Raw genomic sequence first — 19566 nt, forward strand, 5'->3', positions numbered from 1 at the left:
TACAACGTTTTATTGAAATCACCCTGTTCAGCTCAGTAAGAGAAACGTTACAGACTGTGATTTTTAGATATTAAATAAAATGGATGGACAGAACCCTAATTAATAGTCCCCGTTTTTGGACTTCGTCTGAACGGGGACTAAAAATAGTGAGGGTCAATGTAGGGCCTCTCGTCACAAGTCATTGAAAAGTTAAATTGAAGTCACACACACACCCAATTTCACAATGATGAGTGTTGAATTTCTTAGGTTACCGGTATGACTTGATGAACGTACAAATCAGAATATAAGTTATCATCCCTCTGTAATATATTCAAATGAGCATGCAGATCGCATATTGTTTCCACAAGAACTCCATTACAACCACACAAACCAAAGGATGCTGTCAAATTCTCTTTATTTTCTGCATTTTAGATTGAAAAACTGCATTTGTTCCCAATTTGCCTTTGATAATTAGCTATGCACAGTTTATTATATTTACTCAGAAATAATAAATTCATAAATATTTTATCTGTATTTATGCATTGTGCATTTAATATTCTGGTTTCAAATCTAACTTTCTGTCTGGTGTTGCATTTATCCATCTATTCAATATCCATTTAGTGCCTTTTACAACAGGACATCCTCCATGCCATGTCAACTGATCAGTATGCCCAAACCATCCTGTTTGCTCATTTATAAAATGATTATACCAAATCACTGCTTTACCCTTCTTTGGTTTTATCATCAAGTTGGACTTATTACAGTATTTATTCAGATTTAATTTCTTTCCATGTCTTAGAGCCTGTGTGAGAAATCAAAAAGAAGTTTTGAAATATATGTATAACATACAAAACAAATATAATCATTGCCAATGATACACAGTGCCAATCTACATAATATATTTATGATTATTAGCAAATTTAAACTATTTAAACTACCTCAATATAATATCAATATGTATATGTATGTACATGTCTAGATTATGTCATTATTAGCAATATGTATATACATGTACTGGAACCATCCTATACGACGTCATTATCATCTATATTTATAAACCTCAACATCATTTAATTACTAGCAATATTTATATATATATATCTCATTATCAGCAATATTTGTATACCTCTACATCACTAGACATCCTCAGCATTGTGTCAAATCACTATCTCTATGCTACATGTATGTGCATTTTTTACATATGACTGACTATTTGACATTATACTGTCATTATTTTACATACCTCTACATCATATGTGCTATTATTTGCAACAGGAAAGGCAGTTTCTCCTCCTTTTTCTACATCATTGAGGTAAACCATAAATGTAACATATCTGTAAATAATGACAATACAAGTCAGTAATTAAACCCTATTAATGTTAATACTGTTAAATTAATACTCTTCATAATATTAATCATCTGACAATGTGTAGTATATTGGTCTTATTAGCATATTTACCGCTCTTCAAGTTCACACATACACATTGTATCTGTTGGTTGGTGAAGTAATATTTTAAATAAAGTGAAGTTTATCGTTTTGTTTCTGCAAACTTTGGTTCATTTCATCTCTGCCTTACTACAGGCCATGACACAATGTGCATCATTTGACCTCATAAAATTGCTAACAGAATCAGGGTCAATAGACCGTAATAGAGTAATACATACTCTATAATGGGATATAATGAACAGCAAAATGACTCTCAAACTTTTAAGACATGTTCCATATTGAGCTTATGTCACAACACACAGCAACTCGTTTTAGAAGCTGTGACGGCCAATTTTTTAAGGGTTCTATGAACTTTTGTAGACCTAAAGGTGCAGTCACACCATGACGTTCTGGCTAGCGTTCTCTGGAATTTGAGGAAACGTTGGTAGTCGCCCAGAGTCGCTGGGACAGCGCCAGAAGAGCACCGTGAGAACGCTAGTGAACGTCGGTAATCGTTGCTGATCGTCGGGAAACGGCGGAGAACGCTGATCCAAAAAAAAAGTTTTGAACATGCACAAAAGTTCTCATTTGAGACCAGCGTTCTTCAACGTTTATTTTTAAACGCTGTTAAACGTTAAATAACTTTCTTCGATCGTTTTGCTAACGTTCGACGCGTTCGACAATCGTTAGTCAGTCGTTGCTCTAGCGTTACTTAGTTGTTACTAATCGCTCGCTTTGCAGTAAACAACTCACTAGCGACCTGTCAACGACCGCTGAACGTACCCCTGTGCACATAAAGCGTGCGACTAATGTCAAATTAACGACCTAACGTTAGATACACGCTCAACACACTCACTTAACGTTTAAAAGTCGTTCATCGCGCGCTAGTGACACGTTAGCACACGTCAATGATTTCCAGGGGTATCTTACTTGGTTGCTCATTACACGCTCATTGTGTGTTAGAAACACGCTAGTCATGCGTTAGGGGCACTCGTTAATCGAACGCTGGATGTGTCTACCTCATTTTAGAACGCTTGGAAATTGGACGATTGTAACGTTCAGAGAACGCTGACCAAAACGTTATGGTGTGACGGGGGCATTATACAATTATATTGTTACATATACACTTGTTTCCATTTGATAAACAAAATCACAGCAATATGAACATTATCTATTAGCTGTAACAGTATGTTATGAAGGAATTCTACAAGGTTGACTGGCAAAATATTCTCATCGTTTAATTTTATGCTGAGTTCAAATAAACATTTTATGGAAGTTTATTACCTGCATATTCTGCAATTTCTTGCTAACTTCAGATGACAACATGTAAGTGAATTATCTTCTCCAGTATCCACACCAGAGTCAATATGTGCATTATAATGACCCCTAATGCCATACTTCACAACTTGTATTGCATCATACTTGTCAATTAATGGCCTAGGCAACTGCAACACAGTTAACATTCTACATATATGAAAATATTTAATGTACATTAGAAGCATGAATTAATGTAATAATACAATTATAATGAATCAGAGCATTATAAATCTACATACTAAGGCTTTAAATTCATGATACTTCATTTGGTTGTGCTCAACCAACATGTCATGATATCCAGTAGTTCACAGTGATTTCATGAGTTGCACATTCTCTGGAAAAGCACTAAAAATCACTATTTGTTCAGATTAAAAAACAAGATTTGTTTTGATAAATATTGTTTTTCCACAAATACAATGCACTTTCCTAATTGCTAGCATGAACAGAGTTTTGATGTGAAGGCGATCTACACTAAAAAATGACATTGACTTTTCATAACGCTCATCGATGTGTTTAAATTGTGTATATTTTTTCAAAGTCACCATCCATTTGTATATAAGCCTCTTGCATCTCAAACATAAGCGCATATAAACCAAAATTCATTGACCATAGAAATACCTCTGAAATTGACATGCACTACTTATAGACCAAATATGGTACATAGAAGATGGAAATAGTTAAATCTTTACCCAACACAATTATAACTAATATTAAGTTGTCAATCCTAGGCGATTACAGATTATATCAACAGAAATCCTTTATAATCATATAATCCTTCAATTGTTATGTGGATTAAACATGATAATAGTTTAATTTCAATGAAAGCATATGGTCAGGCATTATATGCTTAGAAATACTGACTGTATGTCTTATTGTTGGATTTTGAAAGAAGAGTTGAACCACTGTACTTAGTTTGCAATTCACCATATGGTACATGTATATGCAATTTTTTTTTCAATGTGTTGAGATTGCAAAATGCAGGAACTATGCATTTCTTGTCTTTCCAGCACTCCAGTTACCTTTCTTTTAAATTATCCACCACTTCATCATTAACAGTATCAGGGAATATCCATGCCTGTTCACTTAGTCTGGACTTCAGGTGGGGTCGTGCATCTGTCCACTTATCCACAAACTCTGAAAAGGCTGCTGGGGTCACGGTACGCATCTCATTTACTGTAATGTAGTCTGTATGAATAAAACAACTCAATTAATATTATTATTTATTTAGCCAAAAAATAAAGATGAACATACACAAAATACAGAACAACAAGTCATTGAAAATGACACAGTCCCCGTTAAGTTCTCTTTGTGCTCGTCATATTAAAGCGGAGGGGTTGTCGCGAGTGTGTCCTTGAAACTCGAGTTCCAAGTGCCGTATACAACAGATTGTTTATTTACATCAAAACACGTGTTCCATGTAGTAGTAATATGGCCAAAATAAAAACAGCCATTATTCGGCCATCTTTGATCTGATTATGAAACATACTGATATGTATGATGTATGTGCCAAATATGAATGAAAATGGTACATAAATTGTGGAAATATAGTAGTAAGGCCAAAAAGTCAGATGGCTGTCAATCTGCCATTCTTGACCAGATTTTGAAACAAATTGTCATGGACATGCATCCTAACATGTATAAAGTACATGTATGTGCCAAATTTGAATGAAAACTGACAGAGCACGTCCAAGATACCGCATAAAAAAACAAAAACAAGATTCCTGCCAGTCGACCATCTTTGGACGAATTGCGAAATAAATCGTCATGGACATGTATCCTACCTAACATGTATAATCTATGTACCAAGTTTGAATGACAACTGACAAAGCATGTCCAAAATACAACATTTTCAAAAAACAAGATGGCTGCCAGTCGGCCATTTTGAATCGAATCGCTAAACCACTGCATGTGCATATGTCCCACATAAGGTACTAGGCACATGCAAAGAATGAACGGAATCAGTCCACAGGATTCTGAAATATGACGTTGGACAGACTGACCCACGGACACACGGACGGTCGGACAGACTCAGAAACTCACGGACGGTCGGGGACATGTATCCTAACATGTATGATCTATGTACTAAATTTGAATGAAAACTGACAAAGCATGTCCAAAATACGACATTTTCAAAAAACAAGATGGCTGCCAGTCGGCCATCTTTGATCCAATTGTGAAATAAATCATCATGGACATGTATCCTAACATGTATAATCTATGTACCAAGTTTGAATGAAAACTGACAAAGCATGTCCAAAATACAACATTTTCAAAAAACAAGATGGCTGCCAGTCGGCCATTTTGAATCGAATCGCTAAACCACTGCATGTGCATATGTCCCACATAAAGTACTAGGGACATGCAAAGAATGAACAGAATCGATCCAAGGGATTCTGAGATATGACTCCGGACGGACACACGGACGCACAGACGCACAGACACACGGACACACGGACGGACGGAGACCGAATTATAAGTCCCCGTTTTCGGACTTCGTCCGAACGGGGACTAATAAAAGGCTTACAGTAGCACATGAAAGCTAGGCTGGAAGTAATATAACTGTAGCTTGAGAGCCAGTATACACATCCCATGTTACTATAAACACATAGAATATTAAAATATAAAAATACAATGCTATAGTTATTTGTTTATTTATAATTATTATTAAAGTATTAACAAGATCTGCACTGCAGCTGAAAGAAAAATAGCATAACTAAAACAACTTTGCCCATTGAGAATCTAGATTAAATAGCACATAGACGGATAGATCTTTTCTTTGCATGCCAAAAGTGAGTAAATAAATATAATAATATATCTAAGCAGTATTTTACATGGAAAATAAGGTCATCATTACAGTATAAATGTTCCTCAATTAATACTACATGTACTGTGTTTATTTCAATGTCCCTTATAGTATAACTTAAATTGTATAAAAGTTTCTAAAATATAGTACAGCAATATATCTAAGCCAAATTTGCAAAAATACTAGCCAACATACTGCAAGCAACCTTGTTAGAAGTCAATTCCAAAGTAACAAACTTGAATTTGATAGTTTGCTAAATAAAACTGGACACTGTTGGTAGGGGTTATTTGAAGGGAATTCCGACTGGCTGAGAAAACATACCAGCATAACACCACAATTCTATTGCAGCGCTGGACCAAGGGACAGACTTACACTCCCAATGGTGTCCATCTCTCAAATATATGTCAACATGTTTTGGGTTGTCTCAATCTAACTGTGACTTGCCCTCATTGACTAGTACAAACAATCTCAGTAATGCCTAACTGTAATAATAATAATAATTTTTTACAAATTAAAATAACGCATTTCAGACAGTTTTAAATAATATATAATTGTCCATAAATTATTACCATTGTTTTCATCATCAGGACTGTTATTAAGACATTCTTTCCATGACTGAATATATTCATTACCGGTACTACTTTTGAGAGTTTAGTAACGCTATTTGTGTTATGGCAATTGTTTACTTTATTTATGTCAGATAATAGAATGACCCAAGATTTTGTGAACATGTTTTATACAGTTTGAGTTCAGAGATACTTCTTCCTCAAGTACGCACCATTATTTAGTATTTATAATTTATACCAATATCAGTTATAATTTTAATTGGAAATCTGCCAATCTCGCCCTTATGCCAAGTGTAGGTGTCAGACTATTAACCAAGTGTAGGTGTCAGACTATTAACACCCAAAATAAATCAATTGACTTGGTTACATGTTTGTTTTTAAATAAATGTTGTCATTAGCCAATACATCGGCCTAAATTTTGGCTCAATACAACGATCTGCCAGAATTATTTGGGGATCAAATTGATAAACCAGTTCTAATGGGCGAGAAACCTATAAATTGCATCCAATATGCAGATGACCTTGCACTTATTTCAGAAACGGAAGACGGCCTACAAAGCTGTCTGAACAAATTAAATGACTATTGTATAAATTGGAATTTAGAAGTAAACGTAAAGAAAACTAAAGTCATGGTATTTAATTACAGCAACAGACTGATTAAAAACATGAATTTTAAAATCAACAACCAAGACATAACAGCTGTTAGCGAGTTTTGCTATTTAGGGGCAATATTTACTCCAAATGGGAAATTTAAAACAAACTTATCTATGTTAAAAAATAAATCAATGAAGGCTCTTTTCAGCATCAGACAAACAGTCTTAAACCACAAAATAATCTCACCAGCACTTAGTTTGAAAATTTTCGACCAATTAATTTCACCTATACTCATGTATGGTGCAGAAATCTGGGCCAATGAAATCACAACTGACAGTAACAGTTTAGAGCAAGTTTGCAGTCATTTTTACAGGTTTATCCTAGGAGTGAGTAAAATGACGCCAATTAGTGGTTTGAAAGCAGAACTTGGTAGGTTACCAGTAAAATTAAAAATTAATTTTGCTCAAATTATATACTGCCATAGACTATATAGTCTGCCAGATAATCACATTTTAAAATTAGCCCTGGATGAAATGATAAAAATTAATTCAAACTGGGTAAGGACTATTAATGCTACACTGGGACATGATCTAATTAAAATAAAAAATGATCACAATATGGAAAATTGGAATCAAATACTAAAAAAAGTAAAACTCAGACTATCTGAGATTTATATTCAAAGATGGAGAGAAGAACTAAATTTCAGTGAAACCAATGAAAATAGGGGAACAAAACTGAGAACATACAAACTATTCAAAGTAAGCTATAATATGGAAAATTATTTGCAAAACATTTCAAATTTCAGCCTCAGGAAAATGCTTTCAAAATTCTGTCTGAGTGACCACAACTTAGAAATAGAATTAGGTAGAAGAACAAAGCCTAAAATAGAATTAGAAAATAGACACTGTAATAAATGTAACACTAAAGCATTAGGAGATGAAAAACATTTCCTGCTATTTTGTACTGGCTATATAGAACAAAGAAAAAAACTGATGAGTGTGCAATAAATATTTACACAATGGATGTGAATTCCATATTTAAAAAGATTATGGAGAATAATATAGCTTTAGCAAAATACTTAAAGAGCACAATTTTTAAAACCACAGAAAGTAATTAATTTATTTTTTTCTTTTATTTTACTAACATTTTATTTTTATCTCTTATGTATTGTATGTATTTATGTTCCTTACCATACAAAAACCCTCTGAAGGTTTTTAGTAGTGTAATAAAGTTATTATTAATAATATTGGAGATATGAGTTGGTCAAATAACTTCAGACTGAGACTTGATGAAATCATTTTATGATTAAGTATACTGTATCGTATGGTAAATAACGCTTCATTGTTTTATTTTTAAGGATTGACAAGATTCAATTTAAATTTATCATTTGAGGTGAACAATGTTCCCAAGTAGCAAAATTCCCTTACAGATGTTATTTCATGGTTATTTATAGTGAATTTTGTATTTTAAATTAGATTGCTACTAGTATTGAATATCATAACCTTAGTATTGTTGACATTTACTTCAAGATGCAATTTTTTACAGTACTAGTATTCATTTAATTTATTCACACAGCATTGTAGACTATCTGTTGTTTCAGACATGAAAAGCTAATGACATTTACTTCAAGATGCAATTTTTTACAGTACTAGTATTCATTTAATTTATTCACACAGCATTGTAGACTATCTGTGGTTTCAGACATGAAAAGCTAATGACATTTACTTCAAGATGCAATTTTTTACAGTACTAGTATTCATTTAATTTATTCACACAGCATTGTAGACTATCTGTGGTTTCAGACATGAAAAGCTAATGACATTTACTTCAAGATGCAATTTTTTACAGTACTAGTATTCATTTAATTTATTCACACAGCATTGTAGACTATCTGTGGTTTCAGACATGAAAAGCTAAATCATCCGCATATTAAATACAGTTTAATTGTTTATTACCCATCCTGATTGGTTTGTCTACTTTGTGACTAAATATTTCCAGGTCATTCATGAAAATTGAAAAGTGTTGGTGATATGTTGCACCCATGTTTAAAAATGCTTGTAGATTGGTAACTTTTACTTTGTATATTTGATCAGTATTATACATAGATTTAATGTCTTCATAAAAAAATGTTCATTGATGTCGAAGTTTTGTAATTCAAGAAATAAAGCATCTCTCCATATACAGTCAAACGCTTGTCCACAAAACAGGTGTATAATCTTTTACCTTTACCACTATTTTCTTTTTTCCATATGAACTTTAATCCACTGCAGATTTTAAAAGGAAAGTTGAATCACTTGTAGATTTTTTCTAAACTCAAAGGGGCTTTGGACATTAAATTGTTATTTTCAATGTAATTTGTTTATAGTCTGTTGTTTCAAATACTTGTAAATAGTTTAGAGAGACAACTGGGCAAAGCAATCGTCATTGGATTTATATAGAGAGACCACAAGAGTTAATTTCCAGCTTATTGGAAACTTTCCACTCTGTAAGATGGAATGGTGAATCTTTTGAAATAGTAATTATTGTAACAAAGTTGTGGTTGGGAAGTGTGATGAATATTTGAGTCATTTCTTTTCTACTAAAAACCTCAACAAAGAAAAAAATTAGCTTTCTAGGTACATTGGTATGTGTCGGTTAGTGTCTGGGGCTGTCATAAAATTGCATGTGACATATGGTGCCTGATGGCAGGAGCAATAACTATCGTGAACGATGTCAACTGAGAGATTAAAGGGTGACAAATCTACTACTGGTATTAGCTTGCCTGAATCTTTTGTTCCTAGAAACAGGTTCACATGGAAACCTGAATCAGTTACTGGGCAGGGGAATACCACCCCTTGGCTATACAGTAGAGATAATACCTCTGCCTGTATTGCCATTGCTTTCATTGGATCCTTTGGTAACATCCCACTAGGGAGCATCGGCTTCAGTTCTGGTGGTGAGTTTATGTTCCCAAAATGCAGTGTGTTGTTTGTTGGTGTTATATCTGCTATGCTTATAGGGCCAAGGATGTAGCAATGTGTTTAACCAACTGTATGAACCCCAGACAGCTTGGCACGAATTCCATGCATGCTTTCATAATGATACAGATTCTACCCACCCTGGCTTGACAACAGTATGGGACTTAAGAATTTAGGCATGCACAGAGCCATGTACGGAACCAGGTCCAGAAGTGCAGCATGAAGCACTCCTGTACCTGGATGGTGACTACCACCATTTCGAACATGCATAAGATCCCAAAATATCGCATTTTAATTATTTGTCTTTGAATTAATTTTTACACTCCTAGCCACTGTGTTTTTTTCTCATTAACTTGTATTGCATTGTATTGTATCGCCATTTGACATTTTAATTGTTTTGATCTGGGTATTTTAATACATATTCTTGAGCAATTGGCATTTAGTTTCAAACTTATTTAAATGACCTTCATGATATCTTGTCAGCAGTGTTCAAAAAGATTTTGCAAACTATACAATTTAAAACCGGATAGCAGAACATATTTTAGTCTTTCCTGAAATTTAAGTTGCAGGATAAATCGAGTAAGTAGTGAGTAAGAGAAAATCATCATTACTCCTCTCATTGAATACTGACTAGGATGAATCAACTACTTCAACTTTGTTTAATCACTAAGAAATGCTTGATATGATACACATAGCAAATACCAGAATCTGACTAAAATTATTGCGGAAATAGCTGCAAACAACAAGCTGAAAAACAAAATTGGTCACATGCAACCAACAACCAACTAAAAACAAATAAATTAAAAGGTAATTATGATTATGTATCATATTTTTATGGGTTAATTGCTAAGATAAATGGATTGTTAACACAATATAAAGTTACGGTAATATTTGAAACAAAATGGCTAATAAATTGTGAATAGGAAGTAAATTAACCCCCAAAATGCACTAAAAATAGTTTCTTACTCCATTCTCCCATTACTCTTGATTTACCCTAATTCAGTTGCTGCACCTACCATCCTTGTTTTGATCCAACTTCAGTTCTTCATACCTGAAGGCATAGTAAATTAAAACATTAAATCACAGACAATGTTGCTCTGACTTGGAGTTAAATGCTGTTATTATTTAAATATAGATCAGCAGACATAATTGTAATTGGTATCACTAGTTACTGAGATGTAACCTCATTGTGCCACCTAGATTGCTATAAAATCTTGACCAGTTTATTTGACCTTGCATTGAGCCAACTAGGTTAATGGCGAATATCAACAAGCTAATTTGGATTTCCATTGATTCTTGTAGGAGTCAACTCCATATAACTTTACTGCAAAATATGCACATATTGTACATTAGAGTTCATTCAAGTAAACAAATCCTTTTCATAAATGCTTACATGAAGCTGTTTTAAAGAATTATTATTGAAGGCAAAAACAAGGGAAAATAAGTTAAAATATTGAGGTAGTTATTCTTTACATTTTCTCAATAACAATTCAACTAGTCCTGGGTAAACATTTTGCACACTTTTTCTGTGTGGCATGCTTCACTAATTTAAGAATAAATAATTATAACAATACTGAAAATGATCTATTGTCTTACATTTGTCTCAGATCATCATCGTCAAAGTACACATCATATCCATCTTCTAACGTTATTCTCATCTAGAAAATCAAAGGTGAATGAACTGTGTGATCAATAATACTCTTATGACCTATTAAGAAAATGCCAATGCATCTATACTTGAAAACATTTCTTTTGAAAAACTTGCTTCCTATTTACCACTGGGACAGCAATAATAATAATAATAGTAATTATGTATTTAATTTCCCAAAATTGTTACACATATAAATATTTACAAACACTGTTCTTTTGTACAGGTTTTTATAAAATTAAATATTATAGTGACAAAAGACACTGAAATAGTAAAACAAAGAAAAGAAGAAAAAATACATGTCAAATTCCATGTATGTAAATGTGTTGAGATGGGCGTAGTGCGAGTGGTTAGTGCTAGTAGCACTAATCCGAAAAAGTACTAGATCTAGTGGTAAAAATGGCACTAGATCTAGCGCAAAAATGGCACTAGATCTAGTGCTAAAATGTGCACAGTGCGAGTGGCATTGTTATCGCATTGTCAACGACGTCGTATAATAGGAGGGGCATCAACAACCACTTCATATGCAAACTACAAACAGTATAAAACATTGGCAATATCTGTGAGATATCCATAATAATACTTTCTTTATATAATACCGGATTCTGCTGTAAATTCGCTCATCAGAAAAATCGTCCTGGGGATTTCACGGCTGGTGGGCGCTTATTTGGGGTTCAAAATTTCAAAAAATAATCATCAAATATTTTGGGGGGACTTATTTTCATTGAAGTATCCAACTACGCAGACTTTCAACGCCGTTAGTTGGGCCACCCAAGACGAAAGAAACTATTTCAGAATTAACAATAATTAATAATTCTTGCTGAATTAAAAAGTAGACTGCCTGAAATGTCATTACAGTGTCGCCCAGTGTCATTTTTCAAATACATTTGTTTTTATTTTATTGGTAACGAAAGAATATTTTAAACGAAGTTTCATATAAAAACAAACACAACTGCATTGCGTAGTAGCAAACGATCAGTTGCGTAATTCGATCATGCTGCGTTTGACAATTGTTGATTATTACTCAGTAGTGATTATAATAACGCACAAAAAATAAATTCGTTGAATTGTTATGAAATTCAAATAAAATTCAACTTAGTTTCATCGTAAGCAAATTATTCCGATCGCATATAAACGCTCGATGCTGTATGGTATCCGCCATGTTTCTCTTGCATGAGTTGAGGTCAAATCGCTAATTAACCAATCAAAATGCTGAATGATGCCAACGTGTTCAAATCACCATAGCTCATTTAAATATGTTAATGTTATTGAACGCAACGCGGAGAGATTTACCGATGTTGTAGTACGATCTTTTGGCTTGGATTTTGATAGGGAAATGGCATGATTTTTTTTTTCAAATCTAAAAATAGTTGTTTTCAAAAGATGAACTGAGCATTAGAAGAATAATTTAACATTGTTTACAGTGATAACAGCTCTTTGTCCAAACGAGGCTTACCCATTCACACTAGTCACAATAAACACGCTCTTGAATAAAGCTGTGAAGGGTTAAAATACGCATTTCACAACCGGAAATTCAACAGACGAACTTGTTACTTCACAGATTTTACATGTTTTAATTATTAGCAACTGTAACAAGAACAAGATTTCGAGAGTCGACAGCAAAAAATCCTAAGGACTCCTAACAAATATCATTGCAGAGAAAGTGTCTAGACATATATTATATGGTCACGTTAAAAAATCGGCGAGGTATATCATATTCCGCTAACTGGTTACTTGTGTAAGCAATCGCAAACTATCATCGACATCAAAGATGAGCTAGACAATGTCCATATCAGGATTAACTTGAGTTGAAACAAAAGGAAATAAGCCAGGCTTTATAAATGGTCACTTGAGATGCGTCGTGGACTCTTTAGTACCTCCATGCTCCGAATATTACCGAATGCTTGAGATTAGAGTAATCCATTGTAAAAAGGGGCTAAGAGCTAACGAGACCAATGTTTGTGAACGAATATTGACAAACGATCACAGGGTAAAGCTAAAACAATAGCGTCGTGGCTTTTTCCCGTTAGTACCGCCATGGTACAATGTAACAACAGAATTGCGTGAATCCACTTTTACCATTGGTTGATTATGTCCGCAAAGGTCAATGTCATGACAACCAGACAACGGTTCATTTTCTGTCTAGTTCCCAGCGGTACTGAGCAACATGTCCATTCACAGGTCGCCGTACACACAAAATCCGCCGAGCTTTACAGGGACCCGGGACTTAGACTAGCAGTATACACATTTTTTATTTAGTTCATATATGCCATCATAATTTCATTTACGAAGATCTATTTTCATTGAGTGTGGCGCCGACCAGAAATAAAACGGCACGTCAGCGATTTAAAAAAAAAAATCAACGCTGAATTCCACCATTTACATACAAGTTACAAGTTTACATACGCCGAAGTTGAAAACACAAACTTCCACACAATACCATTTCATACAGTGTATCTATTCACAATTTGTAAAAATTGCGAAGTTCGACCTGCAGTTTCACTGACCATGGAGCTAGTTTCCCGGCCGATCGCGTTGTTTCAAAGGTCTATTAGTTACGATACACGTGGACAATGACATTCATGTACATACTCAGTTTTCCCACTGTAGCACATTTCCAATAAATGAAAGATACAACAACTTTACGTAAATATTAATTTATTTTCAGGCAATTACGGGATGTCTCGACGTCGTTGACAACGCGATATCAATGCCACTCGCACTATGTACATTTTAGTACTAGATCTAGTGCCGTTTTAGCACTAGATCTAGTGCCATTTTAGTACTAGATCTAGTGCCATTTTAGCACTAGATCTAGTACTTTTTCGGATTAGTGCTACTAGCACTAACCACTCGCACTATGTCCATTTCGACACATTTACATACCTCCAAATTCTAATAACACTAATAATATGTAAAATATATAAATAATCACTTCAAATATTCTGATAATAGCTTTTCCTTTATTTTAATTTTGAAAATTGATTAATTATCCATTTTCAATGCAATGGGTAAACTGTTCCATAATTTTGGACCTACATGTAAATGAGATATTGCAAATGTACCAATTGCTGTATTCATTTTTGGGATTTGAGATATCATTTCTGTTTTGTCTAGTACGATGTATTATAATTGCATTGAATATAATAGAGCTTGTGGGTTGACATGTTGTGTGGTATGTTTCCATTAATAACATTGTGCAAACAAAAGAGAGAAAGTTGTGTAGTTTGTGCAGTATTAGTGCAGCAACGACTACAATCATAGTCACAATTATTGCAGCAAGTTTAGCAATATACATGAACTAGTAATTATAAACAATAAGTACATGTACTAGCAAATACAAGTATTGGATAGCATAGACTATAGATATGATATAACAACTATATATACATGTACAAGCAGTACAAGGTCTGTACCATACAAGAAAATGTATAGTCAGTTGTAGAAATTTGTGTAAGGAATGGAGAGCATAAACTACAGGTAATATGCAGTATAGCACAGAATCAGCTATTGGCAGTATAGTTAACCATCAACTATAGACAGTATTAACATACAGCAACAAATACTGAAATAGGTAGTATAGTATAGCATCAACTATATATACAGTATTAAAGTACATCAACAACTACTGGTATAGGTAGTATAGTATAACATCAACTATAGACAGAATTAAAGTACATCAACAACTACTGGTATAGGCAGTATAGTATAGCATCAACTATAGACAGTATTAAAGTACATCAACAACTACTGGTATAGGTAGTATAGTATAGCATCAACTATAGACAGTATTAAAGTACATCAACAACTACTGGTAAGGCAGTATAGTATAGCATCAACTATATAGACAGTATTAAAGTACATCAACAACTACTGGTATGGATAGTATAGTATAGTATCAAGTATAGTCAGAATTAAAGTACATCAGCAACTACTGGTATAGGCAGTATAGTATAGCATCAACTATAGACAGAATTAAAGTACATCAACAACTACTGGTATAGGCAGTATAGTATAGCATCAACTATAGACAGTATTAAAATATCAACAACTACTGGTATAGGCAGTATAGTATAGCACCAACTATAGACAGAATTAAAGTACATCAACAACTACTGGTATAGGTAGTATAGTATAGCATCAACTATATATACAGCATTAAAGTACATCAACAACTACTGGTATGGATAGTATAGTATAGTATCAAGTATAGTCAGAATTAAAGTACATCAGCAACTACTGGTATAGGTAGTATAGTATAGCATCAACTATATAGACAGTATTAAAGTACATCACCAACTACTGGTATAGGTAGTATAGTATAGCATCAACTATAGACAGTATTAAAGTACATCACCAACTACTGGTATAGGTAGTATAGTATAGCATCAACTATATAGACAGTATTAAAGTACATCACCAACTACTGGTATAGGTAGTATAGTATAGCATCAACTATAGACAGTATTAAAGTACATCAACAACTACTGGTATAGGTAGTATATATAGTATAGCATCAACTATATATACAGCATTAAAGTACATCAACAACTACTGGTATGGATAGTATAGTATAGTATCAAGTATAGTCAGAATTAAAGTACATCAACAACTACTGGTAAGGCAGTATAGTATAGCATCAACTATATATACAGTATTAAAATACATCAACAACTACTGGTATAGGTAGTATAGTATAGCATCAACTATAGACTATTAAAGTACATCAACAACTACTGGTAAGGCAGTATAGTATAGTATCAACTATATATACAGTATTAAAGTACATCAACAACTACTGGTATGGATAGTATAGTATAGTATCAAGTATAGTCAGAATTAAAGTACATCAGCAACTACTGGTATAGGCAGTATAGTATAGCATCAACTATAGACAGAATTAAAGTACATCAGCAACTACTGGTATAGGTAGTATAGTATAGCATCAACTATAGACAGTATTAAAGTACATCAACAACTACTGGTATAGGTAGTATGGTACAGCATCAACTATAGACAGTATTAAATTACATCGACAACTACTGGTATGGATAGTATAGTATAGCATCAACTATAGACAGAATTAAAGTACATCAACAACTACTGGTAAGGCAGTATAGTATAGCATCAACTATATTTACAGTATTAAAGTACATCAACAACTACTGGTATAGGTAGTATAGTATAGCATCAACTATAGACAGTATTAAAGTACATCAACAACTACTGGTAAGGCAGTATAGTATAGCATCAACTATATATACAGTATTAAAGTACATCAACAACTACTGGTATGGATAGTATAGTATAGTATCAAGTATAGTCAGAATTAAAGTACATCAGCAACTACTGGTATAGGCAGTATAGTATAGCATCAACTATAGACAGAATTAAAGTACATCAACAACTACTGATATAGGCAGTATAGTATAGCATCAACTATATATACAGTATTAAAGTACATCAACAACTACTGGTATAGGCAGTATAGTATAGCATGAACTATAGACAGAATTAAAGTACATCAACAACTACTGGTATAGGTAGTATAGTATAGCACCAACTATAGACAGTAATAAAGTACATCAACAACTACTAGTATAGGCAGTATAGTATAGCATCAACTATAGACAGAATTAAAGTACATCAACAACTACTGGTATAGGTAGTATAGTATAGCATCAACTATAGACAGTAATAAAGTACATCAACAACTACTGGTATAGGCAGTATAGTATAGCATCAACTATAGACAGAATTAAAGTACATCAACAACTACTGGTATAGGTAGTATAGTATAGCATCAACTATAGACAGTATTAAAGTACATCAACAACTACTGGTATAGGTAGTATAGTATAGCATCAACTATAGACAGTATTAAAGTACATCAACAACTACTGGTATAGGTAGTATGATACAGCATCAACTATAGACAGTATTAAATTACATCAACAACTACTGGTATAGGCAGTATAGTATAGCATCAACTATAGACAGTATTAAAGTACATCAACAACTACTGGTATAGGCAGTATAGTATAGCATGAACTATAGACAGAATTAAAGTACATCAACAACTACTGGTATAGGTAGTATAGTACAGCATCAACTATAGACAGTAATAAAGTACATCAACAACTACTGGTATAGGTAGTATAGTATAGCATCAACTATATATACAGCATTAAAGTACATCAACAACTACTGGTATAGGCAGTATAGTATAGCATCAACTATAGACAGAATTAAAGTACATCAACAACTACTGGTATAGGTAGTATGGTACAGCATCAACTATATACAGTATTAAATTACATCAACAACTACTGGTATAGGCAGTATAGTATAGCATCAACTATAGACAGAATTAAAGTACATCAACAACTACTGGTATAGGTAGTATAGTATAGCATCAACTATATATACAGTATTAAAGTACATCAACAACTACTGGTATGGATAGTATAGTATAGTATCAAGTATAGTCAGAATTAAAGTACATCAGCAACTACAGGTATAGGTAGTATAGTATACCATTTAGTATATACAGTATTAAAGTACATTAACAACTACTGGTATAGGTAGTATAGTATAGCATCAACTATAGACAGTATTACCCCGGTAAAGTACATCAACAACTACTGGTATAGGTAGTATAGTATAGCATCAACTATAGACAGTATTAAAGTACATCAACAACTACTGGTATAGGTAGTATAGTATAGCATCAACTATAGACAGTATTAAAGTACATCAACAACTACTGGTTTAGGAAGTATAGTATAGCATCAATTATAGACAGTATTAAAGTACATCAACAACTACTTGAATAGGTAGTATAGTATAGCATCAACTATAGACAGTATTAAAGTACATCAACAACTACTGGTATAGGTAGTATAGTATAGCATCAACTATAGACAGTATTAAAGTACATCAACAACTACTGGTATAGGTAGTATAATATAGCAATAACTATAGACAGTATTAAAGTACATCAACAACTACTGGTATAGGTAGTATAGTATAGCATCAACTATAGACAGTATTAAAGTACATCAACAACTACTGGTATAGGCAGTATAGTATAGCATCAACTATAGACAGTATACAAAGTAACTAGCACATGTATAAAAGCAGATATGTCATCTGGTTTTAGGGGGATAGATATGAAGATGTGATGGATTACCATTATTAGATCAACATGATCAATTGAAACAATTTACCTCAGTAAGACTAAGTATATTATCTTGATTAAAATCCTTCAGAGAAACAACTCTATGTTTGAGTTTTCCATGTTGATCTTGTTTGGTAATGCTTGTATCTAAACCTTCCCCCTCTGCCAGCTTCATGATATTTTCACACTCAGCACTGCTTAGAAAATTCTCAATTTCTGAAAATAAATGAAAATAAATTACCTCATGCAGGCTCAGTTGTTCATCATGATTAAAATCTTTCATCACTACCTTACGCTTCCCTTGTTGTTTTGTCTGACTACTCTCCAATCCCTCCATCAAAGCAAGGTTTTTAATGTGCTCACATTCTTCATCAGAAAGAAAATTATCAATTTCTGAAATTTAGAAAGAAAATCAAGGTGAGGCAGATGAAAAATGAACAGCGAGAGAAAATATCATGTCTATGGAGTTGATGAAATGAATGTAGCCAGGTTGCAATTAACACAGAAGATGAAGTTCCTATCTGGAACAGTGGTACAATGTCGATAACTGGAAATATCATAATAAAAAAAAACCATGCTTGGCACAGTCCCGTTAGTTATAAAATTTAGATATATAGTTTTGTTAATAGTAATATAGTTGGAACATAAACATGTCAGATATATGGATCCAGAAGCTATGCTTGATTATGATTTTTTAACATTTTACTGTCATTTGGCGGACATCTTGTATCTGAACGTCAAATGAGTACTTAGCCATATAGAGACATATTGCAGTGGAACATCATTATATAAAACAAAATGGCCACCAGTCAGCCATTTTGAATTAGATAGTCAAACATCTGTAATATCTATGACATATGATGTATAATGAATATGTAAAATTTGAACATAATCAGTCAAAGCATATCAGAACTGCATTCATACAGAATGGCCACCAGTCAGCCATTTTTAATCCGATCTGAAAAACAAAATGAAGTGTATGGGAGATCCATAATGTCTAATGTACATGTGTATGTACCAAGTTTGAATGAAACCCATTCATAAAAGACCAAGATCCGGTTCTTGAATGCCAGAAATGCTTGATTTTTTTATGATTT

The 19566-nt window shown here is 33.3% G+C and overlaps 1 protein-coding gene across 2 annotated transcripts in view; it reads right to left on the reverse strand.

The window, feature by feature from the left end:
• Positions 1-377: 377 nt before the first annotated feature.
• LOC102809425 (transmembrane prolyl 4-hydroxylase-like) overlaps positions 378-19566 on the reverse strand; it is a 41752-nt gene continuing 22563 nt past the window's right edge. The window contains exons 3-9 of one of the 2 annotated variants that reach the window (XM_085503855.1): positions 18519-18685; positions 11238-11299; positions 10658-10692; positions 3742-3907; positions 2690-2869; positions 1223-1313; positions 378-781 (exon numbers count right to left, since the gene is read on the reverse strand). In XM_085503855.1, the coding sequence (XP_085359981.1) occupies positions 530-781; positions 1223-1313; positions 2690-2869; positions 3742-3907; positions 10658-10692; positions 11238-11299; positions 18519-18685 (953 nt within the window). In that variant the 3' untranslated portion in view covers positions 378-529. Of the gene's footprint in view, positions 782-1222; positions 1314-2689; positions 2870-3741; positions 3908-10657; positions 10693-11237; positions 11300-18518; positions 18686-18710; positions 18863-19566 lie in introns of both variants that reach the window. The other variant, XM_085503856.1, reaches the window with a different exon arrangement.

This window comes from Saccoglossus kowalevskii, chromosome 9 (assembly GCF_978046115.1).
Source record: "Saccoglossus kowalevskii chromosome 9, keSacKowa6.1, whole genome shotgun sequence".
Lineage (NCBI taxonomy): Eukaryota > Metazoa > Hemichordata > Enteropneusta > Harrimaniidae > Saccoglossus > Saccoglossus kowalevskii.